General features: G+C 39.1%; 5 protein-coding genes across 5 annotated transcripts; all 5 read right to left on the reverse strand.

Annotated features, from left to right (window-relative positions):
- Window positions 1-5,448: 5,448 nt before the first annotated feature.
- LOC121185551 (trypsinogen-like protein 3) lies at window positions 5,449-8,127 on the reverse strand. The gene is made up of 5 exons (XM_041043771.1): window positions 8,088-8,127; window positions 7,856-7,997; window positions 6,832-7,076; window positions 5,835-5,971; window positions 5,449-5,634 (listed from the first exon to the last, which is right to left on the reverse strand). The coding sequence occupies exons 1-5, from the start codon at window positions 8,125-8,127 to the stop codon at window positions 5,449-5,451; spliced, it is 750 nt and encodes a 249-aa protein (XP_040899705.1).
- Window positions 8,128-9,759: 1,632 nt separating this feature from the next.
- Window positions 9,760-11,892, reverse strand: apoc2 (apolipoprotein C-II). Its single transcript, XM_041044745.1, has 4 exons — window positions 11,796-11,892; window positions 11,407-11,469; window positions 11,117-11,273; window positions 9,760-11,029 (listed from the first exon to the last, which is right to left on the reverse strand). Exons 1-4 carry the CDS (start codon window positions 11,860-11,862, stop codon window positions 10,939-10,941), a joined length of 378 nt encoding a protein of 125 aa, XP_040900679.1. The 5' UTR covers window positions 11,863-11,892; the 3' UTR covers window positions 9,760-10,938.
- Window positions 11,893-13,783: 1,891 nt separating this feature from the next.
- Window positions 13,784-15,539, reverse strand: apoa2 (apolipoprotein A-II). The gene is made up of 4 exons (XM_041043414.1): window positions 15,426-15,539; window positions 15,145-15,189; window positions 14,492-14,723; window positions 13,784-14,225 (listed from the first exon to the last, which is right to left on the reverse strand). The coding sequence occupies exons 2-4, from the start codon at window positions 15,185-15,187 to the stop codon at window positions 14,069-14,071; spliced, it is 432 nt and encodes a 143-aa protein (XP_040899348.1). The 5' UTR covers window positions 15,188-15,189; window positions 15,426-15,539; the 3' UTR covers window positions 13,784-14,068.
- Window positions 15,540-16,480: 941 nt separating this feature from the next.
- Window positions 16,481-17,433, reverse strand: apoc4 (apolipoprotein C-IV). Its single transcript, XM_041044994.1, has 4 exons — window positions 17,288-17,433; window positions 17,082-17,127; window positions 16,890-16,974; window positions 16,481-16,706 (listed from the first exon to the last, which is right to left on the reverse strand). Exons 2-4 carry the CDS (start codon window positions 17,125-17,127, stop codon window positions 16,529-16,531), a joined length of 309 nt encoding a protein of 102 aa, XP_040900928.1. The 5' UTR covers window positions 17,288-17,433; the 3' UTR covers window positions 16,481-16,528.
- A 2,719-nt stretch (window positions 17,434-20,152) lies between these two features.
- apoc1 (apolipoprotein C-I) lies at window positions 20,153-21,240 on the reverse strand. The gene is made up of 4 exons (XM_041043462.1): window positions 21,150-21,240; window positions 20,867-20,936; window positions 20,630-20,765; window positions 20,153-20,528 (listed from the first exon to the last, which is right to left on the reverse strand). The coding sequence occupies exons 2-4, from the start codon at window positions 20,919-20,921 to the stop codon at window positions 20,468-20,470; spliced, it is 252 nt and encodes an 83-aa protein (XP_040899396.1). The 5' UTR covers window positions 20,922-20,936; window positions 21,150-21,240; the 3' UTR covers window positions 20,153-20,467.
- Window positions 21,241-24,896: the final 3,656 nt, after the last annotated feature.

Here is a 24,896-nt window from a genome sequence, read left to right on the forward strand (position 1 = left end):
AGCTCAAGGGAGTTTGTCAGGCTTACCTGGTGTTAGCAATGGGACATCTCTCTCTGCTTGGGGTTGTGTGTGTGGACAGTGTGTGTAAGAGTTAACATGTACGTTCCATATTGCCTGTTCACTGCGGTGGGCAGCTCTTAACAGCATTACGCACCGTGTATCTGTCCGTGTAGGATCATAGCATGTCATTTTTCTGCCTCCCTGAAGTAGTGTGCCCCCAAGTAAAGCTTTCTAACTGCATTCTTCACAGACACGCACTCATTTTCTCACACACACGCTTACTCACAGGAAACAACATGTTCTGGTATGTAACAGGAGTTTTAACCAATCCTTAGGGATTACAGGCCTTCTAGAAAAAGAAAGATATATTGGAAAAATGACAGAGTGAGAGGGAGGGATGAGGCAATGTGTATCCATAGCAACGGAACCAGTCCATGGTGTTTTTAGAGAAGTGTGTGATGATTGTAAAGGAAGGCAAATGGATTCCCTGTGGGGTTTACCTCTTTGTAGTTGTGCCCCCTTTTTGAGAAAACCATTACTGAAAATGCATGTGTGCCTGTGCTTGAGTGTGCATGTGTGTGTGTGTTTGTTTGATCTTTCTCAACAATGGCATCAATACTAATGCATTATCAGAGTACACGTGTGTGAGCTCCTCCTTCCAGGTTTGATACATCCTGAACAACATTTTGAGATCAGTCGATGCTGTTCCATTACTGTATGTGTGTAATTGCAGTCACGTCACACACAAACATGGCAACAAGGCTGCTTATTGCTTACTTTGTTCTCTCTGTCCCCTCTGAGTCTGAAGTAGAGAGGAGTTATGCTGCAAAAGGCCTTCACTGCTAGGGCATGACTTGCACAAAATACAGTATGTGAATTTTTTTTATAAATTTTCTTCTCACCCTCCATCATGGAATAAACCAGTTTTCGCCAGGGGATAATTTTGATTATTTTTGGAAAGGCTGGTCCTCCTTGACTTCTTTTCAGGAACAAATTAATACAAATAATAATGCTAACTCTTACTCCCTACCAGACAAATCATAGAGGGACTACAGTGGCTCTCTGTGCATTGTTGTGTTTTTGTTCTCATTAGTGTTTGTCTGTGTTGTTGGCTTGTATACTCTTAATACTCATAATAATATGGTGAATGTTAACAAGAAATTCGTGTGAATTTGTTTGTATTTGCTATGTTTTGGGTTCTGTTGCACTGGATTTTACTTTATAGAAAAAGATCTGTGAAAATGCAGACCTACAATCAAAATATGTATGATTTTTGAGAAAAAAAACACATTCACAAATATATGTTATTGTGTTCAATAGTGAAGCTATAGCATGAGCAGTGTCCCCATTGTTGTGTCCACCTCCTGTATGTGTACAGGTATGGCATGGCAATACACTTTATACCATTGCTTGTCCACCAAAGTGCACATGCTCATTTAAATTCACAGGAATTTTCAATATGAATTCATAATGCCACCCCCACGTCTATCTCTTTCTGTCTCTCAAACACACACACACACACACAGCCTCAAAGGTTTTGTGTGTTAGGGCTGGATTGTGCAGCAGGCATGAGCGAACTCAGTGCTCCACTATAATGTTAACAATGATGGAGGGAGTGGGAGAAAAGCAAAGTGGAACAAAGTGAGGGATGGTGCGTGCATGTGTGTGTAGGTTGGACTCAGATAGCCATAATATTCATTATCCCATCAGCTTCCACTTTACCACCATGCATATAAACTCTCTGTCTCCTAAACTCATGTATTAACAAAACATGATTTTAATCACTTATTCAGACACATCCCACACCTTTACACACACCATGTCCAACACATACATGCACAAACACACACACTGCTGCCTCTCAGTGTGCTTTTGTAGCTATTAGGCTAGTATCATTAAAGCTCTTCAGACTAATTATCTCCCCTGATGAGCCACAGGTCTCAATGGAACGATGGGGAGAGATCCAGCATGATTGACTTGGCCTGTGCTATTCTCAATAAGCCATTAGCACACACATGCCCAGACCTCTGCTAATGTAAGTCAGCTTCCCATGTTCATTTACATCTTTGTGAAAAGGCCTGTCAGTTATTAGGAAGAAAAAGTGTATGATGGAGGGATGTAGTGTGAGAGCGTGTGTGCGGCGTGCACTTTCTCTGTTTGCAAATGTGCGTTTGAGTGCGTGTTCATCACTTTTCCTCTCTCGTGAGCCAGGTGCCACAGGGGGAATGCTGGGAATGTAAGCCGCTGTTGAGTGATGGTGACAGTTTTCGGGAGAATCTGAGCGATGGAGGGAGATGGAAGGAGGTAAGGAGATGCCTTGCATTTACTCTACAGATATTGTACCAACCACTGATAAGCACTGTCACACTGCAGGAAAAAGATTTCTCCCTATGGATCATCGTTCATTTTAATTCCCTCATTAATCAGTTTATGGCATGGTGTTTGGGCAATTGTGGATGACATTTTGGGCTGGGGATTTATGCCTGAGTTATGAAAGCCAAAAGAGACAAAAGGAGGAAGGGAGGACATTTAGAAATTGGTAAATAATTTACAGTATCTCAAAAAGAGGGAGTGAGGCATAAGAAGGAAAAGAGCAATGGCTGACCATTAATAAATACAAGTATATTATGGCTATCTGGGTTGAGAGAGGGATTCCACAATCTATGAGTCAGAGATATCCATAATATGTGTGCATGTTTGTCTGAAGGGTAGAAACAACAGAAATGGAAACAGAAACAGGGGAGATGAGGGCAGCTTGGTTGGAGTCAGACAGAGTGTCTAGACTTTATTTCAGGGCAAACAAATACCTCTCGCCACCAAGGTCATCTTATCTTTACGACTTCTGATTGTGTTGGTCCGTTCAATTCTGAGTGGGAGCTTAGGAGGGTGCATCTGACCTCAGCAGACCAAAAACAAGGTGCCATTTTGAATGCAATCTGTGTTTCTAGACTTTTTATGTTGTGTTATGGTGTAGTAGATCAACCCTTTTAAATCTGTGAGGCTCAGTTTACCTACCCTTTTCAAAGTATTTATGACATTGGCCGATAGGTAGCAGCATGGTTGTGGAATGGCAATGTTGGTCGGGCAGTTGACATTTTTGGTCCAGACTGAACTATCTCAATAACCGCTGGATGGATTGTCATGAAATTTTGTACAGATGTTCACAGTCCTTGGACGATGAAACCTACTGAGTTTGAGGATCTCCTGAATTTTCCTCTAGCACCACTATGCACACAGGTGAACCAGGGACCATGCCCTCCTCAGAGAGAGGTTGACCACATACTACAAGCCATGACAAACTTCAGATCATTTGGGATTCAGTATACAAAGAGACAAAAAAAGACATATTTCAGGCTTGCTGTATTGGGTATCTTACTGAAGGAGTAAATGAAATATTTATTATATCTATTACAAAAGCTAACAATCACAGACACAGTAACTGTTACATTAAATTGGTTTCAGTCAAATAACCCAGAATTATAAACAATGGCCATCCAAACTGAAAGAAATAAACAAACACTAACAGTGGCTCCAATAAAACCATGCCAATTAATATCACACTGCTTTCTAAAATGGCATCCCAGTTACCAAAGTCAGCCCCTCAGTTTGCCTTCTGTCTCCTGCTGAGGTGAGAGAAGAGAGGGAGAGGGGGTGAGGAATGGGAGAGAAATGCTGAGAACAGATGGCAGAGTGGCCCCTATGTTCAGCTGCCTGGGTGATTATGGACACAGCTGTCAGTCACTTTGCATGTAAGTGTGTTTGTGTGTGCACATGTGTGGATTTGATTTTGTGTCTGCATGCAAAGTCTGTGCTTTGTGTGTGTGTGTGTGTGTGTGTGTGTGTGTGTGTGTCTATCTAACTCACCCATGTGTTCCCCAGTTCCTTTGTGCTCAGTGTGTCTGTAATATTACGCTAGATCCATGTGTTTACTACTAGAACATATTTTTGTAGACCTATTGATCATGTCAGAGCTCAGATCAGAGTTCACACAAAACCTTGAAAAGAATGTCAGATTCATGTCACCTGTCCACTCTGCAATGAGCAAAGGTTGTCTCTGTGTGTGTGTCTCTCTTCTCTCTTCAGGACTTTGGCTCAGTGTTCCTTTTTAATTGGGCTTTACCCCCATCTAGTGGTGTTACGCATTATTGCTGCTCATCTTTTGTCATGGCAGTATTTGGATAGTGCAGAATTCCCAGGCATACCTCATTACAAAGGTTCATTGTGTTTGACTTAATTTGATTTCACTGTTATGAATTTAATAAGAAACTGTTATGAACAGAAATTAAATGTTTCATTCCAAAATAATCTTTCTATTATTTGCAAAATACCAACCATCCTTTTTAAAATAAGAAAGCTTGGTTACTGACATTATTATCTAGCTTGACTCATTTTAAATTTGGCCTTTTTGGGGCAGCAGAACAAGCTGTGAACACACGCGTGGACACTGACTGTAATTTTACAGTATAAAATTTACATAGAAAACTTGTTAGCAAACAGTTTCTTACTCACAAATCCAACAAATGGAGCAACATCAGCATTAATTTTGAGTCATGCTCCTGGCCACCTGACAAATACAAGTCCAATAGTCACTCTCTCTTAGCTCTGGGGGAAATATCTGGCTCTTTTGCTACTAAATGCTCCTCTTTGTTCACAGTTGCCAACTTTGTTCTCTGTTTGGTGCTGGCCAAGTAGTTTGCTGTGGGTTTATCAGGGCTTTTTGCTGAAAACAGCAGCTTGCACAGAGCATATCAAAACATTAAAACTGTGGATCGTGAAACCAAAACAGTAACAGTAGTGAATTGAAAAACACTAAAACGCTCCATTGAGCTGACAGTTACATCAGAATTGCATGATCATTCTCTGGGGATCCTCATGATCACTCAGGATCACAAGTAAATGGATGATCCCGTTACTGGTAATCATTTGATCTATTCTATTGATTGGGGCAGCTTTAAGAACCAGTTTGAATATGGTCCTCAATGAACTGACAGTCACAAGATTTTGGTGTAGAACAAACAAATGTTTCCTGTCATGTTTAATTCACTGTCAGTGTCACACACACAGCAGCATGTGTGTAGTTATGATCTAGTGTGAAAAAATCTGAACTAATTAGCAGCAGCTATTAGGCAGCTGTGGACATGTATTGTGGAGGTAAATGAGGATAAAGGAAGAATCACAGAGTAAAGGAGTCTGCAAAATCCGTGAATAAAACATGAAGTGTTGTATCACATTTTTAGTTTATTTTAGCTGAGCATAGGATTTATGTCAGCTACTCTTATCTAGAGTATAACTTTCATTAAGCGCAATACTGTGTCTTGCTGAATTGACTGAAAGGGCAACCTCTGAACTATGGGTTCAAGCACTAAACCTAGCCTGCAAAGTGGTTATGAGTAATGTTTATAATAATGTTTACATTTTATCTGGGAATAAATATGTGTCTCTGCTCCCTCATTTCCCTGGGGTGGTTTCAGTTGGCAGAATCGGTGCATAACGGTCCATAACATTGTTGATCCAGTCATTGTACTTGCACAGCTTGGTGTAGACAGTGGGGTCAGCTGGGTTTCTGCAGCCATTTCCAAACCACTGCACACCCTGCAGCTGGCCATCACACACCATCACACTGCCACCATTATTCTGGAGAGAGTGGAGAGAATTAAAAACTCTGTTGTGGTTGTTTATGGAAATAGCAATGAGTTAAAATGAAGTGAAAATGTTATGATACAATAGGAGGCAGGGTGGAAAGATGAGGAAAAAGAAACACATGCAGATTAAGCCTGCACAACAGAGACAAAAAATATAGATCTGTAGTTTCTTTGGGATGTGTCCATACTCACCATGCAATTATCTGTGTTTGCTTGACCAGCGCAGACCATGCCCGGGCTCCAGAACAGGAACTCAGGGAATGTGTTCATACAAGTCTGGTCATCCACAACAGGCACAGTTATACACTTCAGACTTTGAGGAGGCTCATCTGTTTCATAGAGGATGAAGGTGGGTTATTGCTCTGATTATTTCAAACTAAGTGCTTCAGATCTTATACGTATCTCATTTGAATTTATGACGTGAGTGCAGTTTTGTCCTTGTGACATATTCAGTACCATCATTCACCAACGTGCCACTCATTGTTTGACAAAAGCTTCCTTCCTTCAGCACGTCTATGGATGAATTACCATTTTTATGCATTGCCACTACTTGCACTGGAGCATAAGGTCTAAACCTTGAGTAAATACTATTTTCAAGGTCTTCCTCTTTTAATTAGTCTTGATCACTGACTGGGCATTTTGACAGGCAATTAGAAACTGCTCTGATTAAAGAAAGCCATTTTTAGTCATAGTTAAAATAGAATGTTCATGCCTTGTTAGGGCTGCAGTGACCGGAATACTGATGAACATTTCAGCAGATACAAGATGAAGGCAGCATAACATAAAGACTGGAAACAGGAGGAAACCACTGGACTCTGCCCAAAGGTAGAAAAAATCCATCAGCCAACACTCCTAGAATTCACTACTAAAACACATTTTGTTTATTTAATCAGTACCTCTCATCTAACTCTCTGCAAGAAAACAAATGAGTGTATTTTCCCAAAATGTCAAACTGTTGCTTTAATATTACACACAAGCTATTTTGATGAGATGGGTTTATCTACAGTAGAAACTCCAGGGGCCTTTAGCTGCCACTCATAGGAAAGCCGGATTTCAAACCTTGTCAGACAGGGAATATTTGAGGACTGGATTTGGGAATACTACTTTATCCTGGAATCATATTAAATGCTAATGTGGTTACAAGTTAATGAGGTGTAAAAGTCACAGTTGCACCTTTAAATTCACTTACATTGATTTGGGATAGTGGAGCCCCAGCCGCTGACATAGCAGGTCTCTCCAGGCTGTGGGCAGCGACTGGGCAGAGGGATTGGCTGGACGTATTGGTTGAAGCTTGCTGGCTCGGCCAGACGGATCATCGTGAGGCTGTGGAGGGGTGAGCGGTAGGGGCTGTGGCGGATCACGTCAGCAACATAAATGTGCTGTTCGGTGCCCTCCTCCACAGTAACATCATGTTCTCCAAGGGTGACGTGCGTTCTGCAAATAGGGGGGAATAGAGGCTCTAATTTCTCAAGCTCAGGCCGACATTTCAGGCCTCAGGCAGAAACAGGCCTGTGACTGTTCAGACATGAACAGCAGGTTAATGAATGTTGTTTTCTAAGTGGGAATCTAAATGGGATTTGCAGTGGTTCACTGGTAAAAAGTCTTTCTTATAATGACTACCTAAGAACCACACAGTAATTACAGATCTAAGTACAAAGACATATCCCATGACTTACTGAATTTCTTGTCTGCTGACACAAGACAGATTATAATGGTTTATTTTCCTAACATAATTCATTAAAATGTATTACAGACTATGCAGTGCTTCAGGAAACACATTTGAGAGGGAAACAAAAAAATACAAAACATTCTGCTTTTTATCTCTTCAGGAAAATTGTGCGAGACACTGGGGGAGCTGAAGGCTGAAGGTCATGCCGAAAAATGCTGCAGCAATTGAACTGAAGATTTAAATAATACATGGCTGAATTTTTATCAAAGCAGAATATATTAAGCACATCAGCCAGGGTTTACCAAGCCCAAATATGATTTAACTGCTGATATTTTGTGGAAATGGGATGTTCATTAAATTGAAGCACTGCCATTAGGATGGAAACCCTGCTTACCCAAAACAAAAGCTACTTTTTACATTTAATGCTTTGTTTTGAAGGACTCTCAAAACTGTGACACTCATGAATAAAAATCTCTGTAGAACAAGACATGACCAAAGATTCATTCAACATCAGCAGTCATTTTTCATTGTCATGAGTGCCTACGTGTGTGCACACTCAAAAGAGGTTACTATCCACCATTCATTAATGAGAGCTCCACTGCAGGATACTCCTCCACCATGCAGATAGACTTGCCAGGGTCTGGAGTGAGGCTGGCACACCTTGTAGTCCTCCAGGGGAGACGCTCCTGTAAAATAACAATGAGAACAAACAGAAACTAAAAGGCTATTCTAACATTAATTTTGTTTATTTTAGGCACAACATAGTAAATATCTACCTGCAAGCCCCAAAGCAACTATCAGAAGGAGAACATTCATTCTGTCGATCTGTTGTTTCTGTAGTGTTTTTCTTTAGCTCCAATAATGTGTGATGACTGCTTGGTCAGTCTTGCCCCTTAATACCTGCAAACGTTTTAGAGGGAGGAAACGACTGCTTTATCACTATCCGCTTCATTTCCAGTTCATCTGTAACCTTTGTGACAAGCTTATCAGAGAAATTTTCAGCACTCTCAAGTTCAATTAGAGTGTCACACCTTGTTTCCTGTAACTTTTTGTTCCTTTCCGGATCATAACAAAGGCCCTCATTTATGGTGTATGAAAGATTTTTTGAGACATAACAGTTTGCAGTTTTTGTGTTTTGGTTAAGTTTACCTTGTTGAAGATAAACAAAAATCTGATGTGCACAGCTTCTTTAGACTCAGTGGGCTCTTATAGAACACTACAATGAACAATGGTGTCATAAATAAATGCACAAAGCTTTTGTACCAGTAAGAGAAATTGTATTAAAAAAGATAAGCCCACTGCTGTTATAAAGTTAATAGTTTACCATGATGCAATCTTTAAAGGCTTGTCTTAAAATATCACCCACCGATTGCACAACTCTGAATGCCCTCTTGGGAAAGCAAAATATTATTCCTATATTATTTTCTTCCTCTTTGTGTCTCTAAAAAGATCATTCAAATATTTTTTATTTTTTGTCATTTGATAAATAAATTCAGGTAGAGGTACCCTTCCAAAAATGGTTAGCACTTCACAAGCTCAGTTTTTGTAACAAGATTCATAGATTAAAAAACTAATTGTGGTACTCAGGCCAAGGAACAACAGGTTAACTAGTTAACTGTTTACATGGTGGCATGCTTTGAGGACACTTTTGATTAAAAGGACAATTTGACCCCAAACGACTTCAAAACTTTAGGAGTCAGAGATGGTTAAAATCATACAGTTTGTAATTCTGCTGCAAATACATTGGTTCATGTAAAGGGTTGAGTCATCTGCATATATAACGATAGAAGATTTCTTTAAAACAAGGGGCAAATCATGTATAAAATGATAAAAGAGCAGTGGACCTGCAATCAGAGAAGTAGCCATTGTAGATATACTATTTGTCTTCCGCTAGACTGATAACTTCTAATAAGAGAGAAGGGCTATGGTGTAAAGCACCTTGGAGTATTGCAACCAGCAAATAATGACTGATGACATCAAATTTAAGAAACATCTGTTCAATATATCACATATGGGAGGAGAGAAATACCTAACGGCAATTTTACAAAGTCTGCCATCCATATTATCTGTCCCAGGAGAAATGTCTTCACATAGTGATGACAACTGTAACAAAACCGAGTGAATGTTTCTTGTTTTTCATAATTATCTCTTAAGGAAACATGACAAAGACAGGTCACTGTGAGCCAAACTAGATTTTAAATTTCTCGGTTCTAGTAATATAATGTTGATTAAAGCAATTGTTGGCTTCAGTTCACAACACATACATTCATGCCCATGCAAGAGCATTAAAATGCAGAACTCTGATGGGTGGACAGCTCTAAATAAACAATCAAATCAGCTGAGATTGGAATCCAATTAATAAAACCACATTTGTAAAAAGTCAGGACAGTTTCAGTCACATTTCCTCTCTCTCACAGGGTAATATGAGAGACACGATTTTTTTTTTTCTGCAATTGCAGATGCTAACAGATTAAATCAGTTTAGTGTCACAGCCAGATCTGATCACAGTCGGCAGTTGAGAGAAAACAGCTGATAGCAAATACAAAGTGCGATTCTTCTCAGATTAATCCAGTTTGAACAGACACGAGGGCCAATAGAGCTAGAGAGTTACAGAGAGAAATAGAGAGTTACACTATCTGTAAATTTTTTTTATGCATGAGCAGAAGTAGGCATAGAATTGGTCACAGTATTAGCAATAGTAATATTTTTATAGAAGTATTCCCATAGTCCGTAAATTACACACAAATGTGTAGTTTGTCCTGTGGCTCTCTCGTACAGTGTACATGTTTTGTAACAACTACACATGATGATACTTGAAAGCAAATTTGTCTTGTTTTTTGTGCTGGTTGTAGCTTCAGAAGAGGCCACATGTTGTGGATTTATGCATTAATTAAAAATCACAACACTCTTGCATCACTGCTTGTCAGAACCCACAAAACAAACTTCACAGTCTTTGTTGTTTATTCATCTCTGTCGGTTTCTCTGCAGCGCTCGCATTTTACATGTTGTTTCTTTTCATCCATTATTAATTGCAACAGAGGCCTCTATTCTGGTGCTGCCTCGGCTGATAAAAGTCTGGTACCTCATTGCAGATTCATACAGACATAAACACGTCATCCTTTGCATCAGTAAGATAAAAGGAAACACAAGTCTTACACAAACAGACAGGACAAATATGCACAACTTACCATATCAAACACTAAAATAAAGTCTAATTTATCAACCACACACACCATTTTTTGTATAAATATTTTATTTCAAGATAAGACACAAATATTTAATAAGTTTATTTAGAGGTGGAATGACAGTTAAGACTGTGAGGGAACAAAAACACCAGTAGATGGTGATATATTATTACATTATTTTAATTTTTTCGTGGCCCATGGACAAATTCATTGGTTCATGAGACGATGCTTTCTGCTTCTTTTATTGGGATTGTGAAGTTGTTCTGTCCAGTTTCCTCTGTGCAGGCTGTCAGGCTACATTATTTCTGAAGATGCTGTTTGAGGTTTTGGTGCTTGGATGAGGTGACAAAGTTCAGAATGTCAAATGACACTTTTGTGTGAAGCTTTAAAGTTTTTACGCTATCAGAAAAGGTCTTTGAGGTCGCTGGAAATCAGGTTTTGTTTACTGCTGGGCATAAAAGATGTGGTACATCTGGTCCTGCACTATGCCAGCGTAGGTGCTTAACACTGTGGTAGTATCACTGTAAAGATTCCTGCGAGCAACACAGAAAGAGACAAGGTTAAATATAAATTCACACTTTGTTGTTCTTTGTTAATGAATCCGTATTAAAATGTCTTACTTTGCCTTCTCCTCCAGCTTCAGGCCCCTGATGCTTTCCAGGTACCCATTGGCAGTGTCGACAGTACTGTCATACAAAGACTTGACTTTACTTGTGATCTTGGTCAGAGTCCCTTCCTCCTCTTCAGCTTGCCTCGGCACACGGAAGCTTTCAGCACCTGAAAAAAAAAAAACAAATAAAAGATTAAAAAAAACCAAAGCAGATCAGACAGGTCAAGGGGTATCACATATTTTTCATCACTGATTTATTCTATTCTGAATTCAGTTTTATCATCTGAGACACACACTTACTGAAAGCAAGGAGTGCAACAAGCACAGTAATAATCAGCAGCTTATTCATAGTGTCACTCGTATCTGTGAAGGGAAAGAATGAAGAGACATTTAAAGCTCACCTCTTTTTATCCACTAGGGTGAGATATTGTCATAGGTTTCCCCACTCATGTGTACTTGACAATTTTCTGTTGATATTTTCTATGTATGAGGCATCTGTTCTGATCTTTCTACTGTTCTAACATAAAAACAAAGCATTTTCTTACTTTCAGTTCTGTTTAACATACAACTTTAGTCAGAAAATGTTAATTCTCTTTGAATTTGTCTTATAACTAGCACTACATTCATGCATTTGCAGACTCCTACACTCTGTCCCATTCAGTAAATGAAGTAAACGTGTCAGTACTCACTGTATTCCTCTGCTGAAATGACTGTGATGAAGAAAACCGAGTAAGAGGTATTACTTGCACAACCCATTTATATAGGAGCGTAAATGTGTTGACTTGTCGCTCCCAGAGCCAAAGTGCACTCTGTGGGAGATAAACTCACACTGTTGTCCAGTGTGTGTTTGTCACATTGTGTCTTGATGAAACAGATGCTGTATCTATCTATGTAAATATTAGGATGGTGAGTGAAACATCAAAAGAGGCTTTAAATGTGATCAGTAGCCCATTTGAAATTTAATCTGGTTTGATTTTGTAAGCAGAGGGGCTTCCCACTAATTCTACGTTAAGTCTGAATACACTGCAATCAATTATTTTCCACTGATTTAGTTAGTAGTTCATTAAGGCAGCACAGTCATACACCTTGCCAGGTTCACAACCTCCATAAAGAGTTACTTGCAACTTGCATAACAGAGATGGTGCATTAATGCCATATCAGAATAGTCCCAAGTCCTATTAAGATGGTCCTAAGTCTAGAGTGTGTTGAACACGTTGTCTAAGCTGATTCAGGTTATGAAATATTTAGGCCAGCTTGATTAGATTTATTGTGCTGCTGTTAAAAAAAATGGGGGGGGGCTTCTTCCACAATTCCTGTAAAATATCCCTGAACTACTTCTACTTATCAGTGTGGTCTAAATCAGAAATGGAGAAACAACTGTTTTAGCACAGGATTTTTTAAACTTTATCGTTGAAAATATTTGTATATACAACAAACATATTTTTGGTCTATTTAACAGATGTTTATGAAGTTCCCAGCTACTTGCATTATTCATTGTGCATGATAACAAAAGGCAACAATGTAGACAAGTGTAAACAAGTGTACAACAAGTTTTGATATGATGTGTTTTTTTTTAGAAGTCAGCAACATCTGCAACATCTTCCTAAGAGTCCTGAGTAAACATCCTAGCCAATCATGTGATCCAGCCTCACATGTTATGTTGCTTGTGACCCAAGAACTCAGGTCAGTCTGAGGACAGCTGTGGGCAGCAGAAGGATTCAAACAGTCAGAGAGCTTGCGGTTTTGATTAAATCCAGCTGATCCAGTGGTGCGATGACTCTTTGTTCAGTTATCACTGTGGCTGAAGGCAATCATTAAATGGTGTAATGAAACTGTCAGTGCTTACAGCAACAATGACACAATATTCTATCATGCCTTGAACACTGTTATTACACAGTAGGGATGTTTTTATGTTTAATCGAAATGCTAAAAAACTTACAATTACCAGACTGTATGAAATGAGGCAGAAATAAAATAATAATAATTGCACATCCTGCTGCTCTTGCACAACATGCCATCATTCAAAATGATCTCAGAGCCGGTCAACTGAAAACATCTATTCACAATAAATAGAAGAAATGCTTCAGTGAACTGTGTTTCATTGAAATTACTGTAACAACACTGAGAAGTTAAGTTGTCCTCGGAAAATTCATTTCAAGTAAATGATACTTTTGGAGGACAAATTCATATTTTTTCTTTCTTTGGTCAGTGAGACACGTTAATGTCTTGGGGACAGGAAATACACAGACTGAGTCTGAGTTACAAAAGTTTTCTTCAGAGTAAAGATGAAAATATATACTTCAAGACAACTTGAAGACAACTTCATGTCTAATCGTTAGTGTCTGTGTTCTCTAATTTAATAGCTTTTGTCATTTCTTACTGTGTAAAGCATTCCTTTTAAATTACAGCTCATTCATTTGAACTGTAATTCAATTCATTTATGTGGCAACAAATTGAGCTGTGAAGTTACTGCAACTTAATTAAAATTTATGAGTATAATTATATAAAGTATAGAGTATAATTATATAAAGGGGATTAGTGGAGCCTTGGACAACATTTGTCATAAAATAATATGTTAGGATGCCTTGTGCCACACACATTAAGCTTCATGATGTTAAATGTGGAAGTAAACCTTCAGTCCGTTGATGAAGAAGCACAAGTAGATCAATAGTTCAAATAGTTTCCAGTTCATTTTATTGAACACATTCACACATATACATACACAATCACACACAGACTTTGGTTAGTGTATCAAACACAAAATACTGTACATGCACAGTTTGCATAGGTGGTGTTTCCCTGCTCTTAACTCTGCATGATTTGGCAAAGACATTGATTTGAAAAGAGGCAAAGGATTGTATTTGCATTGTGCATTTCTCTTCTCAACCTAAACTGGTGTAGTTTCTATGAGCTATCATCTAACACTGGTTGCTAACAGGTGATTTACTCCAGTTGGTCTTCTTTACTCAGCAGGCATGTATACGTCCAGGTAGCTCTTGATGTGGTCGATGGCGCTGCTCAGTTCGTTGCCAACATGGGGGCGCATGTAGTGTTCGTACAAACCCAGCAGGGATGTACGGGCCTTGTCCACCACGGGGCCTGCCTCCTCACCCACGCCACTGCACAAAACAGGTAAGACAGATTATTCAAAGAAATCTCCTTAGTAAAAAGATTCATCACCTAGCTAAGTGTCCAGAGAAGCTTTATGTTTTTTTTTCTTGTATATTCAATGGAAATTGTGCAATTGGAATATAGATATTTGTAATGGCCCATTTCACAGCAAATTTGTAGTTGAAGTGGATGGATATATTTCTTCACACTGGTAGTTGAGAAAAGTGTTCTCTCAAAGTGATAGTGAGACATCTGGGTCTCTGTGAATACTCACTGGGCAACCTTGACGAAGGCTTGGAACTCGGGCTTGGTCTGCAGTTCCTCAATGAAGTTCCTGGCAGACTGTGCACGATCGTTTTCACTAAGGCCCTCCACTAAAGGACCAACGGCTTGCTGCAGCTTGCTGTAAGCATTCAGCAGCCTCTTGTAGAACACAGATTTCATCGAATCATACTTGTCAACAAGTTCCTGTGAAGGTGCAGGAACTTCACAGAGGCTCATGGAGACTGGAAAGAAATAAGAATGGTAAGATTATCATGTTAGAACCAATCTTATAAAGAAAGCAGATTAGGGTAAGTCAAAAGATCATCACGAGATATTAACTTGTAAGAGCTCTCAATGCAAAACCATTAGAAGAATTATCAAGGCAACTCAGCAGCTCAGTGTCATTTAAAAATCAGTCTTTATCGTGCATGTCATGTTTTAAATTATGGCAACACATGAATACAATAAAAAAAAAGTTTTTTATCATTTGCTCAAGGAAAAAATGAAAAGCATTTACATTTAAATCCCATTGCCTCAAATGGCTCTTTGTATTTTGTGCAATATTGTCTTCTTTTTTTTTTACAGCCAAAATGTAGTCTAGCTTTAGTTAAAAATCAAATTCAGACACTGCAAATATTCTGTTTGCATTGGTATGTTGCTTACCCTGCAGAGCGAGGATCAGTGCCAAGGCATATTTTGCATTCATCTCTGAAACAAAATGCAAAAAGAAAAAAAATTAAAATTGAGCTCTCCTTTTGATGAATGAATATTCTTTTCTGTATTTCTCATTTTAACCTTAGAAGATGATAAACAAGTTGATAAAACTGCAGAACGCAAAAATCAAATACCTAAATACTTTATAAAACCGATGTTTTAGTGAAATCTGTTCAAAAGTAGCAACAGAAGAGAAGCTGCGAGGGCTGCTGCAGTGTGAAGAGTATTACCTGCTGCTGTGTTGAATGTACAGATCCAAGAAGTGACAGTCTTCTCTGAATGCGAGTTGTCTGTAACTCGGAACTCGCATCTGGACAGGATGATATAGGGGGGGACTGCAAACAAACGTCATCTGATGAGCATACACACACCTACACACTCACACACACACACACATGCATGCACATGCCCACACACACACACACCCACACACACATGTTCACCTAAACAAAGTCCAGTGTACGTGATATTCACTTTAAATACTGTATGTGGAAATATAGTGGTTGTGCAATGTTCCTTAAATGTAATTTTATCTGTAAACATATGGCAGTGCACTTGGAGACCTACTGAGTCGAGTCTTTGCAGAAGTCATAGTGTATGCCTGTCAATAAAAAAAACAAAAAAGAAAAAACTCTTAAAGCAGTTCCTATGTTGCTGCCTGATGTAATAAAAGATATTGTTGATTAGATTAGCTCTAGCTAATCAGCATATCTTTGACAGCAAGTCAGAAACACTTCAGAGTCAGTCAAATGGTCACCAGGTCGATCAACCAGGACCTGTCTAGACTCATTGTGCTGAACCCAGAGAAATGCGTGCTGGGATTTCTGCCTTCAACCTTTCACCCTCATACCCTGAGACAGACTGCGTGTCAGGTGATAAATTATCAGTATTATAATGTTTTAAAGGTTGTTTCTCTCTGTCTCTTGTACTCTGTCTCAGTTTTTCTTTTCCATCTGCCCTGCCAAAGCATGATTTTAGTAAGAATCTGGAAACAATGCTTGTAAATTTTGTCATTAACATTAGTGAAAATACTGTATGACCACAATCATATCCCTTACTCTTGTAAACTATTCCCCCTCATGATATTAACCTCCCTTTGCCTTGCTTACAGGACAAATTGGGCCCATAAAGAGGTAATCAGAGAGGTTTGATGTAAAACCTGGAGTTTTATTCTAAACTTGTTTGATTCTTTCTGTATTTGACACAGCAAGCAGAGCCCAGCGAAACTCTGAGACATGATCATCTCAACAAAGAGTAGTAAGAATTGTAGATAAGACATGTGATAAGAATATTCATTTATTGTCAGCTTTTGTTTGGTTTTGACAGGGGTTGATCAGTTAAAAGGCATGTAGTTATCAATGGTCGTCTGGATCTTATTCCACATGGAACTTTTGACATTAGAGGCCCATTCAGCATAGCTGTCAGTCACTGGTTGGATGTGGTCTTCGTAGTAAGCACCAACAAAGCCCAGTGCTATTCCCCCAATATCTTGGGCTTTTGCTTTTACGTTCCTATGAGACACACAAGTACACAAATGAATAACAAGTTAATATAACATGCACACACAAACACAGTCTGTATACAGACAAACTATTTTGTCAACTCTGATAACTAGCAATCATTTACAGAGAAGTCCATTTTGCTTGCATTAATGAGCTGTATACACATTGTGAGCAGGGTGTATTCAGAAATACCTGGCCCTGTCCAGCAGCCTCTGCATCATGCCTGGAGAGTCAGTTTGTCCCAGGGTTGGTGTCTCAGCCAAAAGTGGCCCACATGCTGCAGAGGAGGATACTTGTCAGTCAAGAAGGGCAAAGACACAACTGGAAGAAAGCTTAGAAGAAAAGGAACTGAGACTGAAGATGTAAAATACATTTTAGCTCTACCTTGTATTAGTAAGATGAGACCAAAAACAAACACTTTTGTATGCATCTGCCACAAAGATGAGAGAAACATAACCATCAAATCTGTCCCTTCTCAACAATACAATTATCGCAATATCAAATAAAATCACGTTTCAAAACAAAATTTAACCACGTGTTCATTAGCATCAAAACAAACACATGCAAATGAGAAACAAAGGGTATTTTACCTTTTGACTCTGGGCAAGAGAAGTTGAATGAAACAAGTGTTATCAAGCCATTTTATTTGTATTAGGTGACCGCAACAGTGTGTCCATTGGTCCTGATCGGATGACCGTTCAACCTGTTGTTTTCTCTTTGCTTCAACACACTGTTTTATTGACAGAAACTGAGAGACAGCAAAGCAACAGCCCTTTAGCTCTTTGACTAAAATGTCATGAACAAACACAAAGTGTGGATCTACCTTCTCTCTTACTGTCTCTAAGACTGGTACAATGTTCTCATCAATGAGAAATCCCTGACAGAATATGCAAAGAGAAGTAGACTGACAAGCTTTTAAGGAGATTAAGTTTAGGTTTTCTTTCATCTTTTTGCCCCATGGACAAAAGGTCTCCATGTTTATGTGCAATTTGTTCTTCCTTCAAGTCACACGAGAGCTACAGGTAATTAGTTTCATCCATTGCAGATACTTATGTGATGGATGAAACTAATTAGCTGTATTATAATATAATATTTGCTGTATTACAATGTTAGTGTTAGAATTTTAGTAAAGACGTAGAGCTTTTAAGATCTGCAGATCCTGAACTCTTGGCATCTTTTCAAGATCAACATTAGCTGAGTTCAATAACTGTCCAAACGCCCTTTGTTCAGATATCTCAGCCCATTTGGCAGATGCTGACATGTATACAGGCCAGTCAAAGTCTCTGTTCTAGCAGGAGAGATAGGGGTTTTAGTGAAGACTCGGGGGAGGGGGGTCAAATAGATAAACATTTCAGCCAAGCAAAGCAGTTCTGTGGGCAGAGTCCACTACAAAATCAATTTAATCTTTTCACAACTGGAGCTCTGTGCCTGCTACATGTTCTGAATGAGAACAACTCAACACTAATGTTGAGATTAGAGTTCACAACTACGTCGCATTCATAAACCTGATCTCACAGCTGTCTAAACAGATGGGATCAACATTTTTCCCTTTTTTTTAAATTTGTGTGTTGGGTTTTGAACATCTGAACTGTGCTACAGAGTCAACAATGTGATGGCTGTGTGTATGTGTGCCCCTGACACGACCACAGCCTCCCATCATGCACCGCAGAAGTTATAGTTCTTATAACATACATTCAATTGCCACTTTACAAGGTACACCAAGCCAAAACAAGAGTGGTCTAACACAACAGTGCTGTGATAAATCCTGCCTTCGTAAAGTTTATAATGTTCAGTTTTTGTTTAAAATATTTTGGAGAGGTGTTGATTCAGCTTTATGATCACTGCAGAGAATGTAGTTTGAGCCGCTGTATGTTGAATTGTATTGCATTATACAGAGAGGTATTTCTGTTATTTAACCTATCCTAATTGATATTTGTGGGGTAGACACAACATCAGAAACACCTGTGATTATAAAGCAATACAGTTCAACAGCAACACAAATTGCAGCCTGATGGTACCATTTATTGCATGACTGTTGTATTACACTGCATTAGGCTTATCTAGATGTATCCAATAAATGTTAACTGTATGCATTTGGTTCAGACAATTCAAATTTAACATTTATTTTTAAAAAAACATTTAGATTAACACATTTAAGTATAATGTTTTGCTTACAATACTTTTGTGTTACAGGTTGCATCACAAACATCAACAATCTCACAGTCCTGTTACTTTTAGTTCAGCCACATCAGGAAATCGATTTTCTCCCAGATCTAACAGTTGAAGCACAAACTTTTCTTAACATACACAGTGTCTAAATGAAATAGCTGAATGGCTAACCAATAAAAAGTGGTTTACTAACTGTGACATCTTAAACTGATCAAAGTGAAAGTGATTTAAAGTCAGTTTCAGCCTGTACAGCTGGTGCAATATGATCATAGTCTGTGCAGACTGTGACCTCTGTGCACCAGCTGCTGACCTCTGTCATTCTGTTCTCTTCACAGGAACCGATTTCAGTGAACTGGGGCAACTGGTGGATTATTAAACCAGCATAAACAGTGACTTTAGCCCAGGAGTTGTGAAATGCCAGAAAAGCAGCCATGTTGGCACTTGCCCTTTGGTACCAGCTATTGACACAAATAAGTTCGATGCTGCTGGCTATTCTTCAATTAGATGATCGGTTTTAGTGCCCATTCATGTGATACTGACCCTGGTATAAACTGATTTTATGGTCAAAGTACATGAAATCCATTTGATCACATTTAGATCAGTCTGTATGTGTTAAGCTGCCACAGGCAAACTTGCTTTTCATTCAAAGACAGGAATCTCATATTCCTGCTCTCAAATACTCTTTCAAATAAATAGAAAACAAGGATGGTTACAGGTTAATTTTTTCATTAATATTGAACTGTCCACAGCCTGATTTTCTACAAGCACGTCATGATTAGGTTTTGTGATGTCGTGAAGCACAATTACATGCACCCAGCTTTAATTCAACAATACAACATGAGTGGATACATTGAAATGATAGACTGTAAGCCTGGAAACAGTGTATTTCTGAGTGAAGCTAAGCCCTTGTTTATTCTGTGTAGATTTGCCAACTTTCCAGCTCCAACAGGTTTTATTGATATATTGATATGTATCTTGTATAGATTGATTAATTTAAGAAAATAGGCACTGAGTACAGAAAAATGCAAAGCAAAGAACTAACTGATTTTCAGCTTCTAAAATAAATCTGTTAAAAATCTGTTATGCAAATAAATAGATCCACCAATGGGCTGAGTTCATCTTACTTTGGTCTATGAAGTTTCCCTTGTAAAAAAAAAAAAAAAAGAAAAGAAAGAAAAAAGTCTCTTAACTGAACAAGAAGAAGAAAAGATATATAACTTGATTTGAAAATAATTAGATTACAGATGATTAATGTGAGTGGTTTGAATAAGATATGGAGGCCATACTGTCATAGACCAGAACTGTTCATTTATTCATGTCAGACATCTTTAACAGACTCTTCTACTATAATTCATTACATTTAAAAAAAAGTTCTTATTTCCTTTACATTGATAAATACTGATGCACAGAATTTATATTAAAAAATATTTTTATATGTCTTAGTAGCACTTTTTCACGTTATTTCTTCAAAAAGATTACTCAAATTATTTGTATAAAAAAAATCTCTTTTTTCCAGCAGTGTGCCATGTGATGAGGGTCAGAGGGAAGAGGTGGACGAGGAGGGGTGACTGTAGGCTGGAGACACGAGCCTATTTGCTCCCCTACTGAGTGTGTTCCTTTACTTTGTTCGTCAACTTCTCAAACTGATCCTGGATCCAGTTTCTGTGGAGGACAGTAAGGAAAACGTATGTTACACAGAGTCAAAGTGTAACACGTGAACATTTGTGTGAATCTATTTATTTCTTGTGGGTGTGTGCGCCTACTTGGAGTTGACTGCAACGTCGCTGTTTTGGACCTCCTTAAATGCAGTCTTAGCCTTCTCAGCCAGTTCCCTGGCCATCACTTGCAATTGCTCGCCAAAGCTGGTCAGCCTGTCCGTGAAGGTTTCCTCCTGAGCCTCTGCAGGTGAGCGCAATGGACAAAAAACAAGGAAAGTTATACAACATGAAAGAAGAAAAAGCGCACCAGAGAAGTTATACTTAACACAATACATAGCCGACCTGTGTATGCGACAAAAGCCAGCATCAGCACGGCAACTGCAAGGTACAGTCTCATCTTGGCTGTGAATCTCTGAGGAGGAAGGAGAGAGACTTGAGAGAGGTTGCTGTTTATTTGAGATCACCGCCGCGCACAAAGACGTTTTCAAGACACAATGCACAGAAGGCAGGGACCGATTAAACACAAATTATTGGTCTTTCAAAAATAGCGCCCCCCTACGTCAGCACCACAGAGCAGGGACAGCTCCCTTTACGTCCAGTCCGTTAAAGAAAATGTAAAACATACCTGTGTCCCGCCTCAGAGGAGAAATAAATCGAGTGTGTTTGAGCGCCTCTGTGTGAGATCCTCTTTATATGTCGGCTCGGTTCTCGTAGGGTGGCGCAAAACACTAGACTTCCAGTCAATATGTACACGTGGTAATCTTGACGCGCCGCTGCCCCCTTTATTGATCAGCACCGATGCAGTTGATACTGTTAATGGCAGAAACAACAACCCAGCACAGTCAAGTCAGGTACTTAGGGTTGGAGGGTCAGGGGGAGGAGGGGCTGTTTGCAGGGATTTGAATGTGTTTTTTTTTTCTTTAGTATTTATTATGACGCTTTTTTAAATTTTGTTTTTATCTTCACACTCCTGATCCCAGGAAACGCTCTCTCATCTTGTCTGCACAGCAGTTGTATGTACAGCAAAGTGACAATAAAGCTTGCTGAAGATAAAGATAAAGCTACAATGGTGTCAATAGACAAGGTGAGAGGTGATGGAAGGAATATACTCCAGAACTGATAACATTTTTACCAATTGACCTTCGCTATTTGGAAGCTCATTTGAAACTTGTTGGCCAAATACTGTCTCTGTGTCAAACAGCCATACCTATATTGTTAATAGGTTATCAAGGCTTTGTTGTCAAGCCACACCTTGAGCCAGACAATGTTCAAGGTTTCTACATGTTAAAAGGGGAGTTTTTCCGTACCACTGTTGCTCTCGCTCCCTTAAAGAATTTCCCTCCAGGATTAATGAAGTTACTCTGACCTTGGGGAAAATGTTGGGTCCCTAGAAATATGGTCTAGACCTTCTCTGTATGAAAAGGGCCCTGAGATAACCTCTGTCATGATTTGGCACTATAAAAATGAAACAGATTTCAACTGAAGCAACTGGACTGAGGTGGTGAGACTGAGTCTGCTGCAGGATCAGATTTAACTTTCCTTGGTTTGACAGTAAGAATGAAAATTCAGGTTTGTGAACAAGTAGATTTTCTTTGAAATTACAGTTTTTTACAGCTGTGTGGCTTAATCGAGAGCAAAGCATTAAGACAACAATGTTTTTGCATGTGAGACTTTAATAAGAGAGGTTACTCACAAATATAGGTTTTATGTAAATGTTGGGGAGTGAAAAGTACAACGATTCCCTCTGAAATTTAGTGGAGAAGTATAAATTAGCCTGAAATGGAAAGCACAAGTGCATCAAAATGCTACAACACAGTACTCCCACCTCTGTTCCTTTGTTACATTTTTATAATATGTATTAATTCCTTATTCTGACCAGCTCTGCTGTTTAAATATTGTTCCTGACATCGCGAGATCTACACTAATAAATCTTGCTGTATGTGTCCTGTCTATTGGGCACAAGTCGTTCATAGCTTGAAGACTGCAAACTGCTTTGCTGCTGTGTCCTATTCTATTTTGATGCATTTTCCATTTGCTGCTCTACTTAGAATTTCATTGCCTCATTTGTCTCGCTTATCCAGACCTTCCCTTTCTTAAAAGGGAAGTAAGTCAGGCAAAGCCATATGGTCCATCTTGCAAGTTAGACAACAGTACAGTTGGATGAATTATAGTAACCCCTCATCACAACTGTGACCTGAGTGAGAGCCAGGAAGTCTGCGTCTGATAGTTTAAAGGCTTCATCGCTACTTAACTTATCTGTTTTCACACCAAGCAGTCCACAAAAGGCCAAATGCCAATTTGTTGCTGATGACTTGGTTTACAAGGTGCTATTGCTATGATGAGTGGCCTACAGTTGTGTTAAATGAGCCTTCACATGCCTCAACACTCACATATTACCTCTGAAAGACCAAATCTCCATTTCTTTTGTCATGAAGTGACCAATGGGCTTATGTATGAGCTTGTGCTTGCGTGCATATAAGCTCCTCTTGAATAATTGTAGGAGGCACGGGGCGTGAAAGTGCACGTCTTGCGTGCTCCCAATTTGCAATAACAAGCTTACAAAAAGGCTGTTATTGTGTTTGGCCAAGGGCTCCTGTGGTGATTGATGTTATGTGCCAAGTCTGAAGGGGAGGGAGAGGATGGAGAAAAGAGAGGGGGTTGTAATAGGAGGTAAAATCTCTGCAGGGTGTTTTTGGAGGGGTTACTAGCAGTCATGAGCTAGCTAGCACCTGCTAATTTGCTGGGACTTTTTTGTTGCTGGGCAGTGCTCAGAGTGCAGACACCCTATAGGAGCAGACGGAGCAGAAGTGCTGAAATGGCAGGATGATTGTGGTTTTCCTGTTTTTATCATCCATGTCTGATCCTTGCAACAATGGACAGTTTAATGTAGGAGTTTCACTTGCCCGAGTTTCAAAATAAACCCTGGTTCCTGAAAGGAGTGATATCACAGGGGACAAACACTTAGTCATAGTGTTAGTAATTCTTTCACTTTACATGCAACGCCCTTTAACACAGATAGAAAGGGTAAACATGTTTTGTTATAACACAAAAAATTTTTGTTTGGATGAATAATTGCACAACTTTCGGAGACGGAGCAATTTACTCTTCGCATACATATATGTAGAAGACATTTTTTTCACTTTTTTTAAGTATTTTTGTTTTAGCATATCAAATTGAGTTGTCCGTTTGTGTGTCCTTCATTAATTTCTATTTGTTATTTTTATCTTCCTGTGCTTTTGAAGTAATTATCAGCTGTGACAGAAATGATTGAAATTAATCTTTGTTGATGTGTGTTCTGTTTTTGATGTTCACAGAGTGTTTCCTCGTGAAGCAAATGTAGTTTACTTAATCTTTCAAAAAAGAAAACACAGCTGCATCTTCATGCAGCATGGATTCATGTGTAGGGGTCAGAGGAGAGGAGAAGAGATGAACAAGGGACAAATGGTGTCCTCTACTGGCCTCTGTTCCACACTTCAAAGGAAAAATCCTGCTGAGTTTGGTGAGCATAACTTTGATTGCAAGAGTGAGTTATCTGAGTTTAGGACAATCATGACCATCTTTTTCCCCAAGGCAGGTCCAGATGTGCTGCAGGCTGAAAATTCAAATCTTGGACCTACATCCTTTGCATTTAATGGCACTGAAACCAGCAGTGTAATAATGTTTCTGATCGGGGTAGAAATGTTTCCTAATACTTAGGTAACTAAAAGAAAAATCAGATATAACCACACTCAAGGTTTTCTACATGTTTAATGAGCATTTTGCCTTCATTTCATAGCTGACAGTGTAAATGAGTTGAGAAGGGGTTATGACATGTAACAAATGCCATAAGCAAACATCGCAGTTTAATGACACGCATCTTTTCTACCAAGGTACTAGGACGTTCATTTTTGCAAACATATATTGGCAAATGCACTGATGCATGCCTTATAACTTCCACCGATACCAGATAAAGGTAGAAATGGTGTTGTCATAAAGATAATTCAATCAGGGGCACAGAATGTTCCAAAATGCCTGCTGGGATCAAGAGAAAGGAATCTGGGAGCAGGTCTTAACAAGTCTGGAGTAGAAAAATAGTCGGCCGAGGGTTGTGTGTGTTGGGGGGTGGGGTTGTGGAGGGGGGGTACTGTGTGAGGAAAGAAAATGGAGAAAGATATATGGTTGGGGTGGAGCACAGGTACAGGGAGGGAGTAAAGAATACATTTTTTCACTTCAAAAAATACTGCTGTGGGAACATTAAGTGAAGCAGACAGTTCGGAAAAGAAGTAGAGGTGGACCTTTGTGTTTGTGTGTAGTCAGGAGGTGGGTGAAAAAGAGCACAAAATGGTCAATAGTTTCAGTAAACGCCCTTATATAAGTAGCCCATTGTGCAACA

This window comes from Toxotes jaculatrix, chromosome 8, assembly GCF_017976425.1.
Source record: "Toxotes jaculatrix isolate fToxJac2 chromosome 8, fToxJac2.pri, whole genome shotgun sequence".
NCBI classification, from domain to species: Eukaryota; Metazoa; Chordata; class Actinopteri; family Toxotidae; genus Toxotes; species Toxotes jaculatrix.